We start from the raw sequence: 18,934 nt of genomic DNA on the forward strand, positions 1-18,934 counted from the left end.
TTTATATATATTTATATATACATATAGCCAGTGACTATTATGTGAACAAAGACTGGAAAAAAGGTATTTGTTGAACTGAATTCGTCATAATAGTAAATATCATTGTAACAAGGTCAACAAAACACTAACCTTGGCTTAGAGTTATTTTTGTTAGGAGAATATCGTTACTATAAGTTCACTACCACAGAATTTAACCTGCTTCTAATTTATAGACAATGATATTATATAGCCATTATAACTTTATATTAGAAACATGCAAGATAGCTACTTATGAGAGTCGTACACTCTCTGGAGATTCTTAAATATCTGTATTATTTGATTATTACATTTTGTTTTTATTTGTATTATAAATGCTATATTGGTTCTCTGGAGTTAAATGTTGGCATTGATAACACACCTATCATTTAATCAAAACAAATCTTTTATTTTTTTAAATTAGTAACACTTATTTCTTTTGGGTAAAGGAATGGCTATTGATAAGAATGGATTAATCTACTTTGTTGACGGAACCATGATCAGAAAAGTGGATCAAAATGGAATCATATCAACTCTTCTGGGTTCTAATGATCTGACATCAGCCAGACCTTTAACTTGTGACACTAGCATGCACATCAGTCAGGTAGTGAAAATCTTAAGCTCAGTTGTTTATTTTTATTGTAAGTGACTTGATGCACTATGTTCGTAGACTATGATGGCGCCATATTGAACTGTATATATCACATGTGGCTGTGCTTGTGATAAAACTAGTCCAATTAAATGTATATCAGGAGCTAATAAAAACTTATTTTATTCTAACATTCTGCAAATGATGAATTCAGTGCCATACAGAACAATTATCACTAAGAAATGCTAAGCAGTTGTCATAAAATACCAGGAGAGTTAGCAGCATGCAGATATTTCAAAAAGAACAAAACAGCTTAAATCTCTAATCTTGTGATTGCATGAGCTTCTTAAGTAGTAGCAAGAACCCACTATGATTAGTCCCAAAGGACTTATAGTTAGAATTAAGAACTTTACTCTTGGCCTGATTGAAAACACAATAGAATACTAATGCACTCATAACCTAGAAAGCCCTGACATTTGGTGGTTATTACTGCTATAAGGATGCAAAACAGGAACGAACATATGTGTTCATATCTCCTTGATATCTACTGACTCACTGCTTCATTTGCTATTTGGGTATAACTAGTATATCATTCAATGTGCTGTATTTTTAAATAACATGTTATTTCCTATATTTGTCTACATGCAAAACTTTAAAGTTTATTTTACTGTCTCTGTTTTAAAAAGATTGAAGCAGTTTATCAAATTAAAGCTAATGTCATTGAATAGTCTAATTACTCTTCTGGCAAATTAACTGTAGTGCAGTAACTGACTAACTAGGCCATTTCTTTTTTTATTAAGGTACGTCTGGAGTGGCCCACTGATCTAGCCATTAACCCTATGGATAACTCCATTTATGTTCTGGATAATAATGTAGTTTTACAGATCACTGAAAACCGTCAAGTTCGCATTGCTGCCGGACGGCCCATGCACTGTCAGGTTCCCGGGGTGGAATATTCTGTGGGGAAGCACGCCGTTCAGACGACATTGGAATCTGCAACTGCCATTGCTGTGTCCTACAGTGGGGTCCTGTACATCACTGAAACTGATGAGAAGAAAATTAACCGGATAAGGCAGGTCACAACAGATGGGGAAATCTCCTTAGTTGCTGGAATACCTTCAGAGTGTGACTGCAAAAATGATGCCAACTGTGACTGCTATCAGAGTGGAGATGGCTATGCCAAAGATGCCAAGCTTAATGCTCCATCCTCCCTGGCTGCTTCTCCAGATGGCACACTGTATATCGCCGATCTAGGGAATATTAGGATCCGGGCTGTGTCAAAGAATAAGCCTTTACTTAACTCCATGAACTTTTATGAAGTTGCCTCTCCAACTGACCAAGAACTCTATATCTTTGACATCAATGGTACTCACCAATATACTGTAAGCTTAGTCACTGGTGACTACCTGTACAACTTTAGCTACAGCAATGATAATGACATCACTGCTGTGACTGACAGCAATGGCAACACTCTTAGAATTCGACGGGACCCAAATCGTATGCCGGTTCGAGTGGTGTCTCCAGATAACCAAGTGATATGGCTGACAATAGGAACAAATGGGTGTTTGAAAAGCATGACGGCTCAAGGACTGGAATTAGTTTTATTTACTTACCATGGCAATAGTGGCCTTTTAGCCACTAAGAGCGATGAAACTGGATGGACGACATTTTTTGAGTAAGTATATCACCTTTCTACTCTGATTATAAAGTTTAATGTGAATTTAATGACAGTCTTAAGGGCAAGAAGGAGCCAGGTTTAGTGGGGCCAGAGGAGTATATAATGTTTTGAATCTCTTTATGAAAAAGAAGACAAATTATGAGATTTAAAATCAGATTCATGGCTGGAAAACAACCCACACACATGAGAAAACCTGCAGCTTAAGTTCCATTCGCTTCAAGGTAGATCTCTGTGTGCTTCAGGAGAAACATTTTGCTTCAGATAATCTTGGTATATTAGCTTTCTAGAAACATACTACAGCTTTGCTCTTAGGCATAAACCCTTAGGTGTGGATTTGCCCATTTTTAAAAGCTGAATGGGTTGTGAGCTTTCGCGGAAAGATACTTACTTTGTCGATTGCATCAGTACTACAAATGTTCTTACCAAAGACTTACCGTTTTATTTTCAGTTACTGGATAAGCTAAACTGTCTTTAAAAGAACCTTCCCAGGTAAATTCAAACGAGAACTTGTGATCTCTGTCTGAAGGTATATGAAAAGGCATGAGGTACACCCAGCCAGGGTATTCTAAATCTCTGGAGTAGTGACCCAAGCAGTGTGCTATTTAAACAGTCACCATTTGTGATGTCAGTAAGAATCGTATGATGATCACTTGTATATTTTGTGCTATGTGTACTTTGCAATGAAGACATGTGTAAAATCATCTCTATCACTTGTTCACTTTACTAACATCTCACAAGCCATAAGGGAAAATTATATGTATAGCAATGGTGTGTTAACAAATGCAGAAAGTCCTTAAAATTAATATTGAGGTCCTTAGTGTGATTTTTACAGTGATATGCTAATACAAAAGTATTTTCTGTAGGAACACACCTCGAAGACTATAATAAAATGTATTAGGAAAACTATTCAATCCACAAATATTTTCTTGTAAAACTCTTCTAGAATAAATCTGATATGTAAAGCTTAGTTTTCCTGTCGCTTGAGTTGCTTTTCTCTTTTGACAGACTCCCTTTTAAAAAAATGAATGTTACCCAGCTGTTTGATTTTGTCAGAGGCACAAACCTTTTTCAATGGAATGACATTAAAATTCTGTCCTTAACATTCCTTTTGCTCATTTCAGGATCACAATAGGAAAGGAATAAATTGGAAGTTAATGGAAAGGACTTCCTTTGCACTGTTTTCAAAGTGATAGTAGTCTCTAATGCCAAAGAGGCATTGGAAGAGCCCAGCAAAAGTGCTGTCATCAGATGGGACGGGGCAGCAGAGCTGCTCTGATTATAAGACCTTCAGGCAATGGTGCTAGCATTGGTGGGGTTTCAATTTAGTTAAAAGCAAGGGCAAAAATAAAGAAATAATTGTCAGTAGAGTCTAGGCCCCACACCTTGCTCTGTGGGTCATTTTTGAATGTGTCCTTATTTGTTCCCAGGAATTGACAATTGCACAGAGAGAAATCTATCTGTGTGATTTACTACTGACAATGAACATCTTGCAACAAATAACAGTGGTTTTATTTATGAACCAACAAGTGAACTTGCATCATTTTATAAAATTAGCAAAAGAGATCTGCTTCATTGGTAGAGTTGATGTGAGACAACTTGGATTGTGTTTTTCATGACGGCACACAAAGAAGATGTGTCTCTAGTAATAAATACTCCACAGAAATTTCAGACTTTGTCCAATAGTACAGTAGCTAAAGTAGTGGTTGGTTGGCAAGCCGATCTTGTGAATAAAATAGGCAAGCATTATTTGAAAGAATAAGAGACTTTATTGAATTGAATTGCATAACACTCATATTTTCTTATTATAAACTTGTTGCGTGTATTAAAATGTATCTGCTGGCTCAGTAGTTAAATGCTTGGGTGCTAACTGAAAGGTCATCAGTTCAAACTCACCAGCAACTCACAGGAGAAAAGACTGACAGTCTGCTCCCTTAAATATTTACAGCCTAGAAAACCCTGTGGGGCAGTTCTACTCTACCATGCAGGGTCACTGTGAGTCAGAATCAATTCAATGGCACACAACAGCAACATTAAAGATGAAAGTTACTATAAAGATAACTATTCCAAAAGGCGTTGTTCGAATATGTTTACCAAATATTACCCACACAATTAGGTATGTGTGTATGTATCACTGTAGGATAAGCACTGGTCTATTAAGGCGTCCTGGTGTGGCGCTGTGGGTTAATGCGCCAGACTGCAAAACCATTTGAACTGCAAGGTCGGCGGTTCAAACTCACCAGCTGCTCCTTGGAAACCCTATACAGGGTTGCTATGGGTCGGAATCGACTTGACGGCACTTAACAACAACAACAACAACAACTAACCTAAAGATCGATGGTTTAAACTCACCAGCCGCTCCTCGGAAATCCTTTACAGGGAACCAACTCAAAGACACTAACGACATCAACAAAGAATATAGTGGCGTAACAAACCAGTGTTTGAAAGATAGCTTTTCTAACAAAAGCAATGCATTTTTAAAAAGCACTACTTTTGTTAATTTTCCTCTAAATGTCTGAGATAAAGACAATGACTATAACACATCTCAGAAACACTGATGGATTTTGCAAAACAGCAGTATCACAATTTGAGACCAAAAAAATACGACACTTGACCTAAAGAATTCAGAATGCTGAATGATCTTGTTTTTTTCCAATCTATTCTTATAATTTATCTGTGGAAGAGCAGGGTCAAAAGCTTAAAATGTGTTTAAAAATAAGTGCAGGGTCATGGGGAGTGAGTCGTAATCCAGCTTAACTTCCAAACGCATTCTCTGTGTTCTGTCAAAAGCAGCCCATTTTGTCTGTGCAAGTTTCATTGAGGTTATAGCTGGATCAACTGACCCCAACCTCTACTCAGCGCCATGACCAATCCTTCTCTGCTGTATGCACTCTCCTGATTATTTTATCCTTCTACGTCCCTTTGTTAAATGTAGCTAGATGTGAAGATCCAGATAGAGGCAGCAGGGGAATCTGAATACCCCTCACACTTCCCTGATCTTTGTTGTTATTAAGTGCTTACGGTTCTTATTGGTCACCATGAGAGTAGGCAGGGGGACTTTTTAGGAATGTAGATGGTTTCTAAAACATTAGAGGCTTCATTTTAGAAATGGCAAGTATCATTTCCTTCTTAGCATCAATTTCTCTCCATTATTTATAATAATTAAGTCCAATTGTGATTCATTGAAGTGGCATAAATAGTTTGACTCATCTGTTAATCTAAAGGTTGGTGGTTCTAACCCACCCAGTGTCACTGCAGAAGAAAGGCCTGGTGATTTGGTTCCACAAGATTTTTAAAAATTGCAACCAAAAAAACCCCAACTCACTACCATGAAGTTGAATAGGGATCCTATAGAAGAGAGTAGAACGTCTCCCTAGGAGTTTCCGAGGCTGTAAATCTTTATAGGAACAGAAAACCTCTTCTTTATCCTAAAAATGACTGGAGGATTTGAACCACTAACCTTTTGGTTAGCAGCCCATTTGACCCACTATACCACCAGGACTTATAGCCAAGAATAGCCTATAGGAAACTCTAACACATGGGGTTGCCAATGAATCAGAATCAACTTGATGTCAATGGATTTGTTTTTATCTGTTTTTACTGTGACTCATTAGGGAAGTAGCCAATATTCACAGATACGGTACTCGGTGATTTGATAGAAGACTATAGTAGACTTGTAACTTAGCTTTAAAATCACTGATTTAGACTAATATGTTTCATGAGGTAAATATTTATTACTGATTGAATTATTGGCTTTTTCTCTACCCTTCTCTCCAGTTGACTTGCTGGGCAATTGAAGGGGTGCCCAACTAGCTAATGGGGTCCCCTATGTGATGACAGTTAGCCCTTCAGTTAGCATTAGAGGCCCTGCCAGCCTGCTCTTGACATGCTTGCAGACAACTGCCACACATTCTCATTCTTTAGCAGAAGTCATTTCAGGGAGACCAAAAAGAACTCACCTACTAAACATACATTATTTAAAAAGTTCATTCCCAAAATGAAATCACAGTTCTTATAGTTGAATACACACAAAAGCAAGTCCAGTGTATTGAATTGGGCAGTAGAATAGAGTACTTAATACTAAATGGCATTTCACAGTTCTCTGCTTGCTTACCCACAAACCTTTTGGGCATATCTGGAGGCTCTTACACCTGGTTAAAGAAGACATGAAAAAAAGCTATGAATTCTGGCTGATATGTACATATGCACACCAGGTTAGTGATGGCCTTTCTGTCTTAGGACTTTGCATATTTGGAGCTTACATGTGGAGCTGACTCTGTGATCTTTTGTGAGATATATTTAAATTCATGGAGCAAATAAATGAGTTTCTGCTTTTACACATTTATGTAGGTATATATGGGTCTCTAGCTTCTCATTTGGATGCTTTATTACCCCTCATTCTAGCTTAGCAATTTCAGAACGAGCTTCTGAACCATTTCTTTATAATGAACTTAACACTGCACCTATGGCAAACCCATGACACCCACATGCATCAGTTCTCATGCACTCAGAGGATATCAGAGAAGGGGCCTCAGAGGAGGAAAGATAGACAATTCTTATAGAATTGGTGTTACATCTAAAAAAATTCCATGTCCAAAGTAGTATCCAGAAAGCACAAATAATGTCAGAAACGTGAAATACTTATTTGAAAATAGACAAAGTGTGTCCGTTTTTATTGATACTGAGACATGTTCCAAACATCCTGACATCTTCGCCATGTTGTGTTCTCCTCACATGTGTATTCATGTAACTGTTTCTGATCTTAGAAAAAGGTAGAGAGGCAGGACATCTCTGAGGGGATAACTTTTCCTCTGATAGTCCTCTGCCGTACAATCCTAGAAATTCAAATGTTGAAGCCATAGATCATTGTTTTTTCTGCCAAAAATGGCATTCAAAAAATGGAGCCCATTTTATAAATATGCTCCCCTCCCCCTTCAATTTTCTCTATTTCTTTATGGGAAAAGCCATTTGGGAAATTAAGAATGATTTGTAAGAGATTTTAACAGCAGATCACTTAAAATCCTGGGAAACGACTAAGGTTGATTTCCGTTTTGGTATTTTGTTTAATGGTTTAATAATTTTGCTTTAAATTTTTAACTATAATGTCTATTCCCAGGGACATCAGTAAAAAATGTACAGGCAATTGAATAAAGTGGCTGCCATACATTTCAAACATTAACCTGAACACTGTTAAGGCAATACTGTTATTAATGCTTGATTTAATCCATTATTTCTCTTCTGTCTAGTTTTTTACCAAAAATAATTAGTTCTGTCCAGTTTTAAAAGGAGAAAGGGAAATGGGAAAGTGATGTGCTACTTAGAATATTAAAAAAAAAAAATTCCAGAAAAAGTTAAAACATAAACGAGTCTGATTTTTCTCAGTCTGTCCGCTGTGTGTATCAATAATTGCACAGGCTACATTAACTCTTTCATTGTGTTTCATTTAGCAAATTAATGGTCTAGGTTTGCTAAATTACTCCATACTGCTTCAAGAGTAAGTAATGCAGCTTCCAAAAGTGCCAAATTACCTCTTTAAACAAATTGCATGGCTGTCTAAATCAGATAGATAATCTGATAAACTCATATCTGTGTACATTATCAACTTCCCTTAAACAGCAATTAGCAAAGGATTTACCCAAGACTAGATACCAGTCATTTTCAATAATGTTGTTGTTCTTATGTGCCATGGAGTGGGTTCCGACTCATAGTGACCCTGTACGGGGTTTCTGAGGCTGTAAATCTTTACAGGATCAGAAAGCCTCATCTTTCTCTCGCGGAACATCTAGTAATTTCGAACTACTGACTGTGAAGTTAGCAGCCTGATTCGTAACCACTACGCTACCAGAGCTCCTTATTTTCAATAATAGGACAAGGAATTTGCACACTGACAACCAATACAACAGAACTTTGTATTTTTTACAATCACAGAACAGAAGATTGATAATTGGCTATTTTCCAGAGACATGCTGGCATCATCTGACTCTTTTGTTGTTGTTGTGAAGTGCCATTGAGTCAGTTCTGACCCATAGTGACCCTGTAAAGGGTTTCCGAGGAGCATCTGGTGAGCTTGAACCACCAACTTTGCAGCTCAAACTGCTTTACAGTCTGCCACAGTAACACAGTGCCACACCAGGACGCCTTCTGACTCTTTTACTGATATAAAAATAAAGATAACTATAGTCCTTGCTCATGGCTTCCCTGCTTTTCAACTCCCAGAAAGGTATGCAGCACAGAGAAAGCTCCTTCGCTTATATTTCAACACCCTGGACTGGTTTAGAGATTCTTGAGGACACACATGCAAAACTAGTGTGGGCAATACTCTTCTCTTCTGAACTTGGAGGAAGGCAGTCCATAAAGGAGCTAAGATAGCTGGGATATTGTTATTGAAGTGCTGTCAAGTTTGTTTTGACTCATAGAAACCCTGATAGGTTTGAACCACCAACCTGTGGTTAGCAGTCTAGTACTTATCCTACAATACCACACCAGGACTCCCGATAAATAGGAATATCCCACATCTTTCAAATCACTCTAAGACACTGTCTTAGTTACCTAGTGCTGCGGTGACAGAAATACCAGAAATTTTTTCTCTCAGTTTAGGAAGCTAGAAGTCCGAATTCAGGGCACCATCTCTCGGGTTAGGCTTTCTCTGTTGGCTCTGGGGATGGTCCTTCTTCCTTGCCTCTTTGGTGATCGTCATGTGTACTGGTGCCTACCTTTGTGTACTGCAGCTTGCTTAATCTGCTCCTTTTATATTTGACTCCAAACACACCCTACACTAACCTCTCCTTACTGACATAACAAAGACACCACACATTCCCAAATGAGAGTCTGACTAACGTATACTGATTAGAATTTACAACATACGTTTTCAGGGTACACAATTCAATCTATCACAGACACTATATATTGTGTGGACTTCTAGTGTGGTGCTGTGGGATCAGCACCAGACTGCAAACCACAAGGTTGGCCGTTCAAACCCACCAGCTGCTCCTTGGAAACCTTATACGGGGTTGCTGTGAGTCAAAACTAACTCAATCGCACTTAACAATAACAGTAACAATGACATATATCATCTACTGCTGTAACTCTACACTGACAGGGAATTACCAGAGGATCTAGCTGGATTCAGACAAGGATGTGGGATGAGGGATATCATTACTGATGTCAGATGGATCATGGCTGAAAGCAGAAAATACTAGAAAGGTGTTTACCTGTGGTTTATTGACTACAAATAGAGTTTTGACTGTGTGGATCATAATGAACTATGGATAACATTGTGGAGAATGTTCTTTTAAGGAACCTGTACACAGACCAAGAGGCAGTCATTTGAACAGAACAAGGGGACACTGAATGGTTTAAAATCAGGAAAAGGTTGCGGCAGGTCTGTATTCTTTCACCATACTTATTCAATCTGTGTGTAGAGTAAATAGTCCAAGAAACAGGATTATATGAAGAAGAACATGGCATCAGGATGGAAGGGAATCTAATTAACAACCTGCGATATACAGAGGATACAACCTTGCTTGCTAAAAGCAAGAGGACACAAAATGCTGGTGAATATCAAAGACCCCAACCTTCAGTATGGGTTGCACCTCAGTGTAAAGAAAACAAAAATCCTCACCACGGGATCAATACATAACATCATGATAAATATAGAAAAGATTGAAGTTGTCAAAGACTTCATTTTTGTTGGATCTACCATCAACACTCATGGAAGCTGCAGTCAACAAATCAAATGATGTATTATTGCTTTAGGCAAATCTGCTGTACAAGGCCTATTTAAAGTGTTCAAGAACACACATGTTAGTTTGAAGACTAAGGTGTATCTGACCCAAGCCATAATATTTTTTAGTAGTTTCATGTGCATATGAAAGTTGGACTGTGACTAAGGAAGCCCATAGGTGACTTCATGCATTTAAGTTATGGTGTTTGAGAAGAATATTAAAAGTACCATACACTGTCAAAGAAACAAACAAATGTTTGCTGGAAGAATTACAACCAGAATGCGCCTTAGAAGCCAAATGGTCAGTCTTCTTCTCTCATACTTCAAACATATTATCAGGAGGGGCCAGTCCCTGGAGAAGGAGATCATGTTTGATAAGGTGGGGGGTCAGTGAAAAAAAGGGAGATACCCCCCCCCAATGAGATGAATTGACATAGTGGCAGCAACAGGGGACTCAAGCAAAGAAACAACTGTGGGGTTAGAGCAGGATCTGGCAATGTTTCATTCTGTTGTGCAAAGGGTCACTATGAGTCAAATCGACTCAAGGATATCTAACAACAATAACAACATATATAGTCCTAATTCCTCACTCAGCATCCCTCCTATCATCCCTGTCACATCTCATAAATACACACACTTACACAATTCAAGATAGATTTCCTAGTTCTCAAGTTCATCCCAAAGTCTGATGAATTTATAATTCTATAAGTGAGATTCCACCCTCCGAAACTTCTTGAAAATGTTGATATAAAGGAATACCACTCTGGTGTTAAAATTATGTTTGATCCCCTTCAAATCTATTTTAAGAATTTAAGTCTGATAGAAATGAAGATTCTCCTATCTATGAAACTTTTAATGAAAAACAATATATAAAAAGGAAAGGCTTTAAAAACGTGTAGCTTTGTTAAGGGAAGTGGTTAATCAGTTAATTTAAGTATGTAATGAATGTAGGTCAAACAGCAGCTAGAAGAAAGAGCAATCTATTTCAAACTCTAGAAGAGGAAAGAAGGAGCAACTCTCTAATAAAGGCAGCCATAAGCCTTCCCTGAAACTAGAAGGACGTACTTTACTCACAGATGATTTGTTTTAACTAGGTCAGTTAGATTTCTAGTAACAGGGGAAAGATTGCCACGATTATTATCATCTAGAAGTAGAAAATATGTGTCTAACTGCATTGGACAATTCCTAAGTAAACAAAGAAGAATTTAGGATAAATCCTTTAAAACCCAATGGAAGGTAAGAATGAGTTTGTCGTTGTTGTTAGGTGCCATCCAGTCGGTACTGACTTATAGCGACCCTATATGCACAACAGAACAAACACTGCCCAGTCCTAGGCCAACCTCACAGTTGTTGCCACACTTGAGCCTATTAATCTATCTCGCTGGGGGATTCCTCTTTTTCTCTGACCCCCATCTTACAAACATGATATCCTTCTCCAGCGACTGGTCCCTCCTGACAATATGTCCAAAGTATGAGAGATGAAGTTTGGCCATCTTGGCCTCCAAGGAGCACTCTGACTGCACTTCCTCCAACATAGATCTGTTGGTTCTTTTGGCAGTCCATGGCACTTTCAATATTTCCTCCAACACCATAACTCAAATGTATGAGAATGAGTTTATGAAGTGGTTGGTTGTAATATAGAGATAGCAAAAAAAAGATTATGCTCAGCAATTTTCTATTTATCTGTGTGTGCATACTCAGTTAAAGAATTAAATAACTCATTTAGGCCCTATTAATAGGGTTGTTGTTTTTTTAACTTATGTTTTAACGTATACCTCGTTCTCTTTAAAACATAGGTATTTCTATGGTCATGGTTAACCTGGGTCAAACCATATGGGACTGACCCAGACAACACCTGTCCCCTGGGAAGCAGCTTTTCCATAAGCAGTTTAGCCACCCAAACACATGCTATACCACAAGGGAAAAGAAATTAGCACATTTTGCAATTAGTTTAAGCATCATAAACATGTGTAAGCTGGAACTTTGGTCCACGCCCTTTGGCCATTAAGCGTTTCCTATTTAGCTACTAACATCTTGGAATTCACTTATGCACCCATACCCTCTACAAGAATTTATGTACAAGGTGCTGAGAAACAGAGACAAAATATATATTCCTTTCTTTTAGGGAGCTTAGAGTCCACTGTAAGGAGCTCTGGTAGCGTAGAGGTTACGAATCAGGCTGCTAACCTCAATGTCGGCTGTTCGAAACTACCAGCTGTTCCATGGGAGAAAGATGAGACTTTCTGCTCCCGTAAAGATTGACAGCCTCGGAAACCCTGTACAGGGTCGCTATGGGTCGGAACTGACTCCACAGTACTTAACAACAACAACAGAGTCCACTGTAGTAGAGCGATAAGTGAATAATTTTAAGGATGGTAAGTGATGAGACAAGAGTTGTTTAATATTATAGAGTGGAGAGGAGGACCATATTCAAGGTACATCAGATTGGTGAATAGGTTAGGGATAAGATGAGAAAAACTATAAGGGAGTTAATTTTTAAAAACACTTTTTATTGTGAAATAGGATGAAGTTTTACAAAGCAGGTCAGTTTTCCATTCAACAATTGACAATCATTTTGTTTCATGTCAATTGATTACAATCCCCACAATGAAACATTATTTATCCCACTTCCTCCCTGTGTTTCCTGTTTCCATTCTTCTTCCTTTCCTCACCTTTCTGAACTTTGTCCTAGGGTAATTACTGCCCTTTTTGATCTCACATGGTTGATTATTCTAATATATACATACTCTCTAGTGCTATCGGTCCCCTTATAGACTTGTCTGTGGTTTGCCTGAAAATTAAGCCATGAGGCTGTGCTCATTTCCAGACTGAAAGGTGACTAAGGGTCATATTCTCAGGAGCTCAACCAGTCTCTAGGCAACCAGTAAGCCTGGTCTTTTTTTTTATTATTTTGAATTCTGTTCCACATTTTTCTCTTCCTCTGTCCAGAACCTTCCAATATGACCCTTTCAAAGCAGATGGTAGTGGTAGTGGGACTCCTCTAGTTCTGGTCTTTAACTTGTGGTGACTGATATTCATGTGGTCAATTCAGTCCATTGGACTAATTGTTTCCATGTATCTTCCATTTCATCATACTTTTTTCTTCCAGACAGGGAAAGACCAGTAATTGCACCATAGCGGGCCGTTTATGAGCTTTTAAGACCCCAGTTGCTACCTAAGTAGGATGTAGAATATTGTCTTTGTGGACTGCATTATGCCAACTGTCTTTGGTGTCCTCTGAGACCATGGTCCCCAGGCCAAATGACCCATTCCCAAGGGAGATTATTTTTAAAGAGTTTTCTAGGCCAGAGGGAAGTGTTTACTTTTCCCAGTAAGCAAACATGGTTGGTGTTGTTGTTAAGTGCCATCCAGTAAGTTCCTACCCACAGCCACCCTGTATAGTGTTTCTGAGGAGTGGCTGGTGAGCTTGAACAGCTGACCTTGCAGTTCAAACCAGTGTTGCAGTCCAGTACATTAACCCACAGAGCCACACCAGGACTCCAAGCAAACATGGTAGACTGTGGAAAAGCATCAGTTTAGGATGATTACAGCATAGACGGTGGGTGGTAGGGGAAGAGAAAGCCAGTAAGAGCATGAGCTAGAGAAGGACATATGGGTTCTGATCAAGTAGGGCTTGTTCTGAAGTGCTAAAGAGTTGGACTGGCTAGGTGGAGCCTTCATTCTGGGGAGACAAAGCTTTATTCAAAGAGTTGAGACAGAATGGTGGCCATAGAAAGATGGATACCTGGTATAAAGATGGGTGGTGGTGGTTGTATACTGTGCAATCAGTTCCAACTCATAGTGACCTAGCATAGGATTTCTGAGGCTGTAAATCTTACGGGAGCAGAAAGCCTCATCTTTCTCCCGCGGAATGACTGGTAGTTTCAATCTGCTAACTTTGAGATTAGCAGTCTGACTCATAATCACTACACTACCAGAGCTCCTTGGTAGAAAGATTGTTGTTGTTGTTAAGTACCATGGAGTCGGTTCCGACTCATAGTGACCCTGCACAAGGTTCCCAAGGCTGAAAGTCTTTACGGGAGCAGAAGGCCTCACCTTTCTCTCATGGAACAGCTGGTAGTTTCAATCTGAGGACCTTGAGGTTAGCAGTCCGATTCGTGAGCACTACACTACCAGAGCTCCTTTGGTAGAAAGATAGTAGGTTAAAAAAAGGAAGGGTTAGGAGGTAGTACTAACTAGTCAAGAATGAAGGGCTGCTGCAGGGTTGAGAACTGGAAAAGGCTAGAGTGATCATCAGCAGATGAAATATTACATGACTGAATATTACATGAGTGGGGGAGAAAGACCGTCTCAGGTGTGTCCTGGGATTCTAACTTAGACTATGTGGGTAGGGAAATACAGGGAAGAAACAGGCTGGTAGAGAAAAAGGTGAGTTCAGATTTGACAATTAGGAATTTGAGGTTACCATTGTATCATCTAGCATGTGGTCAAAATGTCTCATTACAATGTTGTTGTTTATTGTTGTTAAGTACCATTGAGTTGGTTCCGACCCATAGCGACCCTGTATAAGGTTTCCGAGGAGCAGCTGGTGAGCTTGAAACGCCGACCGTGCAGTTCAAATGTCTTTGCAGTCTGGCGCATTAACCCACAGCGCCACGCCAATTCTAGAGATATGAACGTGAGAGCTATGTAGAGAGCTGAAGTAATGAGTGTGAATGAAATCCTACTGAAAGGGCACAGGGAAGCTTTGGTTAAGAGAGGGAAAAGGTAAAACAGGAAAATTTGTGACTGCTGGCTGGAGTTGACTGATTTTATAATAGACAGTAGCTGGCCATCTTAAATCCCTTGAAACCCTAAAATTCGTGCCTCCCCTTGTGCCCATGATTTACTGTGTTCACTCTTCTCTCTTTACTCCCCATTTCTCCTTAACTGCCCAAATTTCACCTATGCTCTGCCTTCTTTTATGGGTCTCAATTTGTGCAGTATTCACTTTCTTTCTTGAAGCTTTTGAATAGATAGATGAAGAGACAACCGTTTAGTCTATACAGTCTCTCATCTTGCGGCCCTAGCATGACACAGTAGGGTAAGCACGACTCTGATAATCTCAAGGTCAGCCGTTCAAACCCACCAGCCAGTTCTCAGAAAACCAATACAGGCTCGCTGTTAGTCGGAACAGACTCAGTGGCGTTTAACAACAACAGGTTGCTCATCTTAGTTTCTAAATGTATTCACTACTGCTATTTTTCCTTTCAATTCTATCTTATTTACCTCAGTTTTCCAAGTCATTAACATTTCATTAGCTCCTCCAGTTTGCTCCCTTTCTGTTTTCTATTTGCTCTCTTTTGTGAGGAGCAGCACAGGCTGATTGGAGAAAAAGCACTGGACTTAGTAATGTGATACATGGGTTCTAGTCTTGCTTTTGCCAATTACTCCTAACATCTTTCAACTTTTGTTCCTTCACTTGTAAAATGGCAGGCTTCTTGGTAATTAAAAAATTCTACCTTGTCCTGGTGTGCACTGTAGAATAAGCACTGACCCACAATATCCCTTTAAATTGTAAGGTTGGTGGTTCAAATTCACCAGCCACTCCTTGGAAACCCTATACAGGGGCGCTATGGGTTGGAACCGATTCTACTGCACTAACTATAAAGTCTGTAATTCAGCCAATTTCTCTCCAACTTCTTATGGGACTAACCCCCTTTTGAGGTTTATTCTCTAAAGAGCAACCCTTAGAATACATGAGCAGACATGTGCTCTGACTGGTGACCACCTTCGTTACCGATAAGGGGAAGTGAGGAAAAAACAGCAATGAAGCTGCAAGCTAAGTCCTACCACGTTCAATAGACTCCTGTGAACCTGGGTGGAGACCTGGTTGGCCAGCAGTGTGGCAAGACCTGGGGACTCATGGGCTGAGAGTCAGTGACTAGAGCCACAGAGGACTAGTGTGGAGAGTGAAGCGTCCAGCTGATAAGAAGAGAGGGCATATATACAAGAACACCCACACTTGCAGATAATACCCACTTGACCTGGCTTCAATGACTAGATGAACAGAGCTCAACCATAAGAAGAAAGAAGAGGGAAAAAGGGTAACCTGATACAATTTGATGAACTTGACCTACACCTATGGATGCAGTAGCTAAAAAGAGGGAACAAATCTTTATAGTGAGGGTCTTTCTCAACCTCTCGATACATAGGGTAGACAGGGATGGGCAACTTGGACATTGGCTACCCAAAATAGGGGGGGCTACAAAGGCAAGAAGAGACTGGCTTACAAGCTTTCAAGAGGGAGCCTAGATCCAGAGGGCGTGAAGGAAGGTAGAATCTCCACTGAGTAGTATCCAATCTGTCTGGGTGGGGCTGATGAAAGGAAATCGGGATAGCACTCATGTGGTACAATAGTGAATAATTACCATTAGGCCTGACTGTGAGGGTTGGAAATGTAAAGTTAGACATTTTTGTAACAAAAGGAGGGGAGTGGTTGACTTTGCAGTCCAGAGCGGAGGTCCCCGGGACCATCAAGGGAGAAGAGCGGAGAGCAGGACCCTACCCAGAGAAACTGTGACGCCAGAGATGGAGGCAGAGACAATGATGTGGAGAGATGGAATGGCTGGTTACTCCAGAACCAGAGAGGGAGATGGGCTGTATGCTGACTACCTGGGGGCAGGCTTGCCCCTTTGGTTGGTTGATGATGAATGGACTGGATAGTAACCATGGCAATGAAATGATATATGATAGGATGAATGTAAAGCTAATGTTCTCCCATGTAAACTATCACATAATTCACAATAAAACATAAAAAAACCCAACAACCCTTAAACTACCAAATTCCTTTTCTATAGTACTTACAAATACTATTATGTATTTCAGTGAAACCTAGTATTTTATACATTATGTTTGTTGGTACTATTTGTAATAATAAATAAAACACGCTCTTTCTAAATGGGTTTCCTACTCTTTTATCTTCTTTCCCACTTATCGTGTGTCTCCCAAACCCCTCCTTGTCCCCACTAGTGACATGGTCATGGTCTTGTGTGTGGTCAATACTGAGCTGAGTTAGATGATATTGTGAACCAGAAAAATGCTAGAATACAAGGAGAAAGACAAATGAGAAGGATGAGTTTGTTCTTTGTGTACTTTAAGACCCTGAGAAATAAGTCCAGGAGGAAGATGGCCTCTCTGTTTACAGACCCTTTGTAGCAAAAATATTCCCTTGCCATCAGCAGGCTAGCAAGATCTGTACAAGACCTGTTATCTAAACAAATAAGATGGGCTCCATTCATGTCAGTCCCCTGCAGTCAATAAACAATTAAAAAGAAGAAGAATGACATAATCATGACTCTTCACTTAATGATGACTAACCGAGAATCTTTCGAACGTCCTGATGTGGTTGTCTTTGTCTCAAGGCCTAAGAGTTTCAGAGCTGGTCATTAGTACTTTGCTGGTTGTCCCTGCTGTGGTAATAATCATGTACGGAAAGAGGTATTTGGTCTCTTTTCATTGAGTTCTTTCCTTGAAAAACGCACACGTTCTGCAGCCATCTGTCACTACGCTTCATGTTTAAACAAAGAGCTGGACCAGAGTTGAGAGAGGAAAGACTTGCCCTTGTCTCTCTTCCCCTGAACCCGTGTTATCTGGGGTGTTTGAGTAGAGAGAGTAACAGCTTGGCTGCAGATGACTGTCCTTCTAGTCTTTATGGGGCAAGGAACAGGTCAGAATATGTCTCATCGCTAAGACCTTCTATTAAAATGCAGCAGCAGCAAAGAAACTTAAATTGGCTTCATCCACCCCCACCCCATGCAATCTCGCCTCATCCTCATCAAGATCCTCTTAGCACTTGAGACAGAAATCATGTAAAATAATACTTTCTTTTGTCTTTTTGTCTTTTGCATTTTTCTCTGTCATTTTGGTAATATGTAGGTAGCAGTCAACTGAGTGCCAGATGATCCCATGATCTGGGAGTTGTCTGATTGCTGTACTTACTAAAAAGCCTTTGTGATAGAAGCATTTTGCATTTTCTATCCAGAACCTGATTTTTAAGGATTTCTTAATGATGACATTGCTACTAAATGCAAAGAAAATGTGCATTCGTCTATGAGATAATTGTTAGAATACATATAACTCAGGTTTGTTCCGAGAATACTTAACTGTAAATTATTTTGCTATCAGTGTTACAAGTATCAATGCTGCTATTAAGATTCCAAAACAATTCACCCTGAGATGTTTAAATCAGTCTCTGTTTCTGCTGATTTTGCACATGTCCCTCATCAAGAAATAAGATCAAGGAAAACTTTGTGCATTCAAAGAGGTCTACATTTCAAGTTGTGATAGTGCTAGTAATTTCATTCTACTTTACCACAGAAAGAGATAAGAAAATGTTGCAAACTAGCATTGTCGGAAAAGTATGAGCTTAACAGATGACAAGACTACAGGGGTACTGTTTGGTTTGGGTTTTGTCGTTTAGTTTTTCACTAAATGAAAGCAAACTAAAGTGAAAATGTTTTAGACAGCAGGGAGAAAAATCCTAAATTTTACTTGTTCTAGGATTCTAATGTTATGAAATATGGATGCGTGGACTGAATCTATATGGTTTGAAATTGGGCCGCATGAAGCCATTCCATCTCTTAGACTTGCTGCAGGCACTCCTGAGCATTAAATCTTTTGTTCAGTGAACTACTCTAACAAAGGAAAAAAGTCAAAATAATTGAATATCATAGCTATATGCATTTTATTTTGTGTAAAATTCTGTTGCTAATCTGGAAAAATTATAGAAAGAATTTTTTAAAAAGGAAAAATGACAGAGAATATAAGGAAGCACTTTATTTAGCTCAAATAGTAACAAAATGATAGGGGCAGTTTTGAAATAGAACATAGGGTACAGCAAGTAAGAAGACAAAAATTTCAGAAAACAGGAAAAGTTACATTTAAAGGATAAGCACAGGACCACAAAGTCGATTTGAACCACAAGATCAGT

The 18,934-nt window shown here is 39.2% G+C and overlaps 1 protein-coding gene across 1 annotated transcript in view; it reads left to right on the plus strand.

Annotated features, from left to right (window-relative positions):
• TENM3 (teneurin transmembrane protein 3) overlaps positions 1–18,934 on the plus strand; it is a 672,586-nt gene that overhangs the window by 609,362 nt on the left and 44,290 nt on the right. The window contains exons 22-23 of the mRNA XM_006834421.1: positions 465–619; positions 1,405–2,279. Of these exons, the coding sequence (XP_006834484.1) occupies positions 465–619; positions 1,405–2,279 (1,030 nt within the window). The remainder of the gene's footprint in view (positions 1–464; positions 620–1,404; positions 2,280–18,934) is intronic.

Source organism: Chrysochloris asiatica, unplaced genomic scaffold (genome assembly GCF_000296735.1).
Source record: "Chrysochloris asiatica unplaced genomic scaffold, ChrAsi1.0 scaffold00011, whole genome shotgun sequence".
NCBI classification, from domain to species: Eukaryota; Metazoa; Chordata; class Mammalia; order Afrosoricida; family Chrysochloridae; genus Chrysochloris; species Chrysochloris asiatica.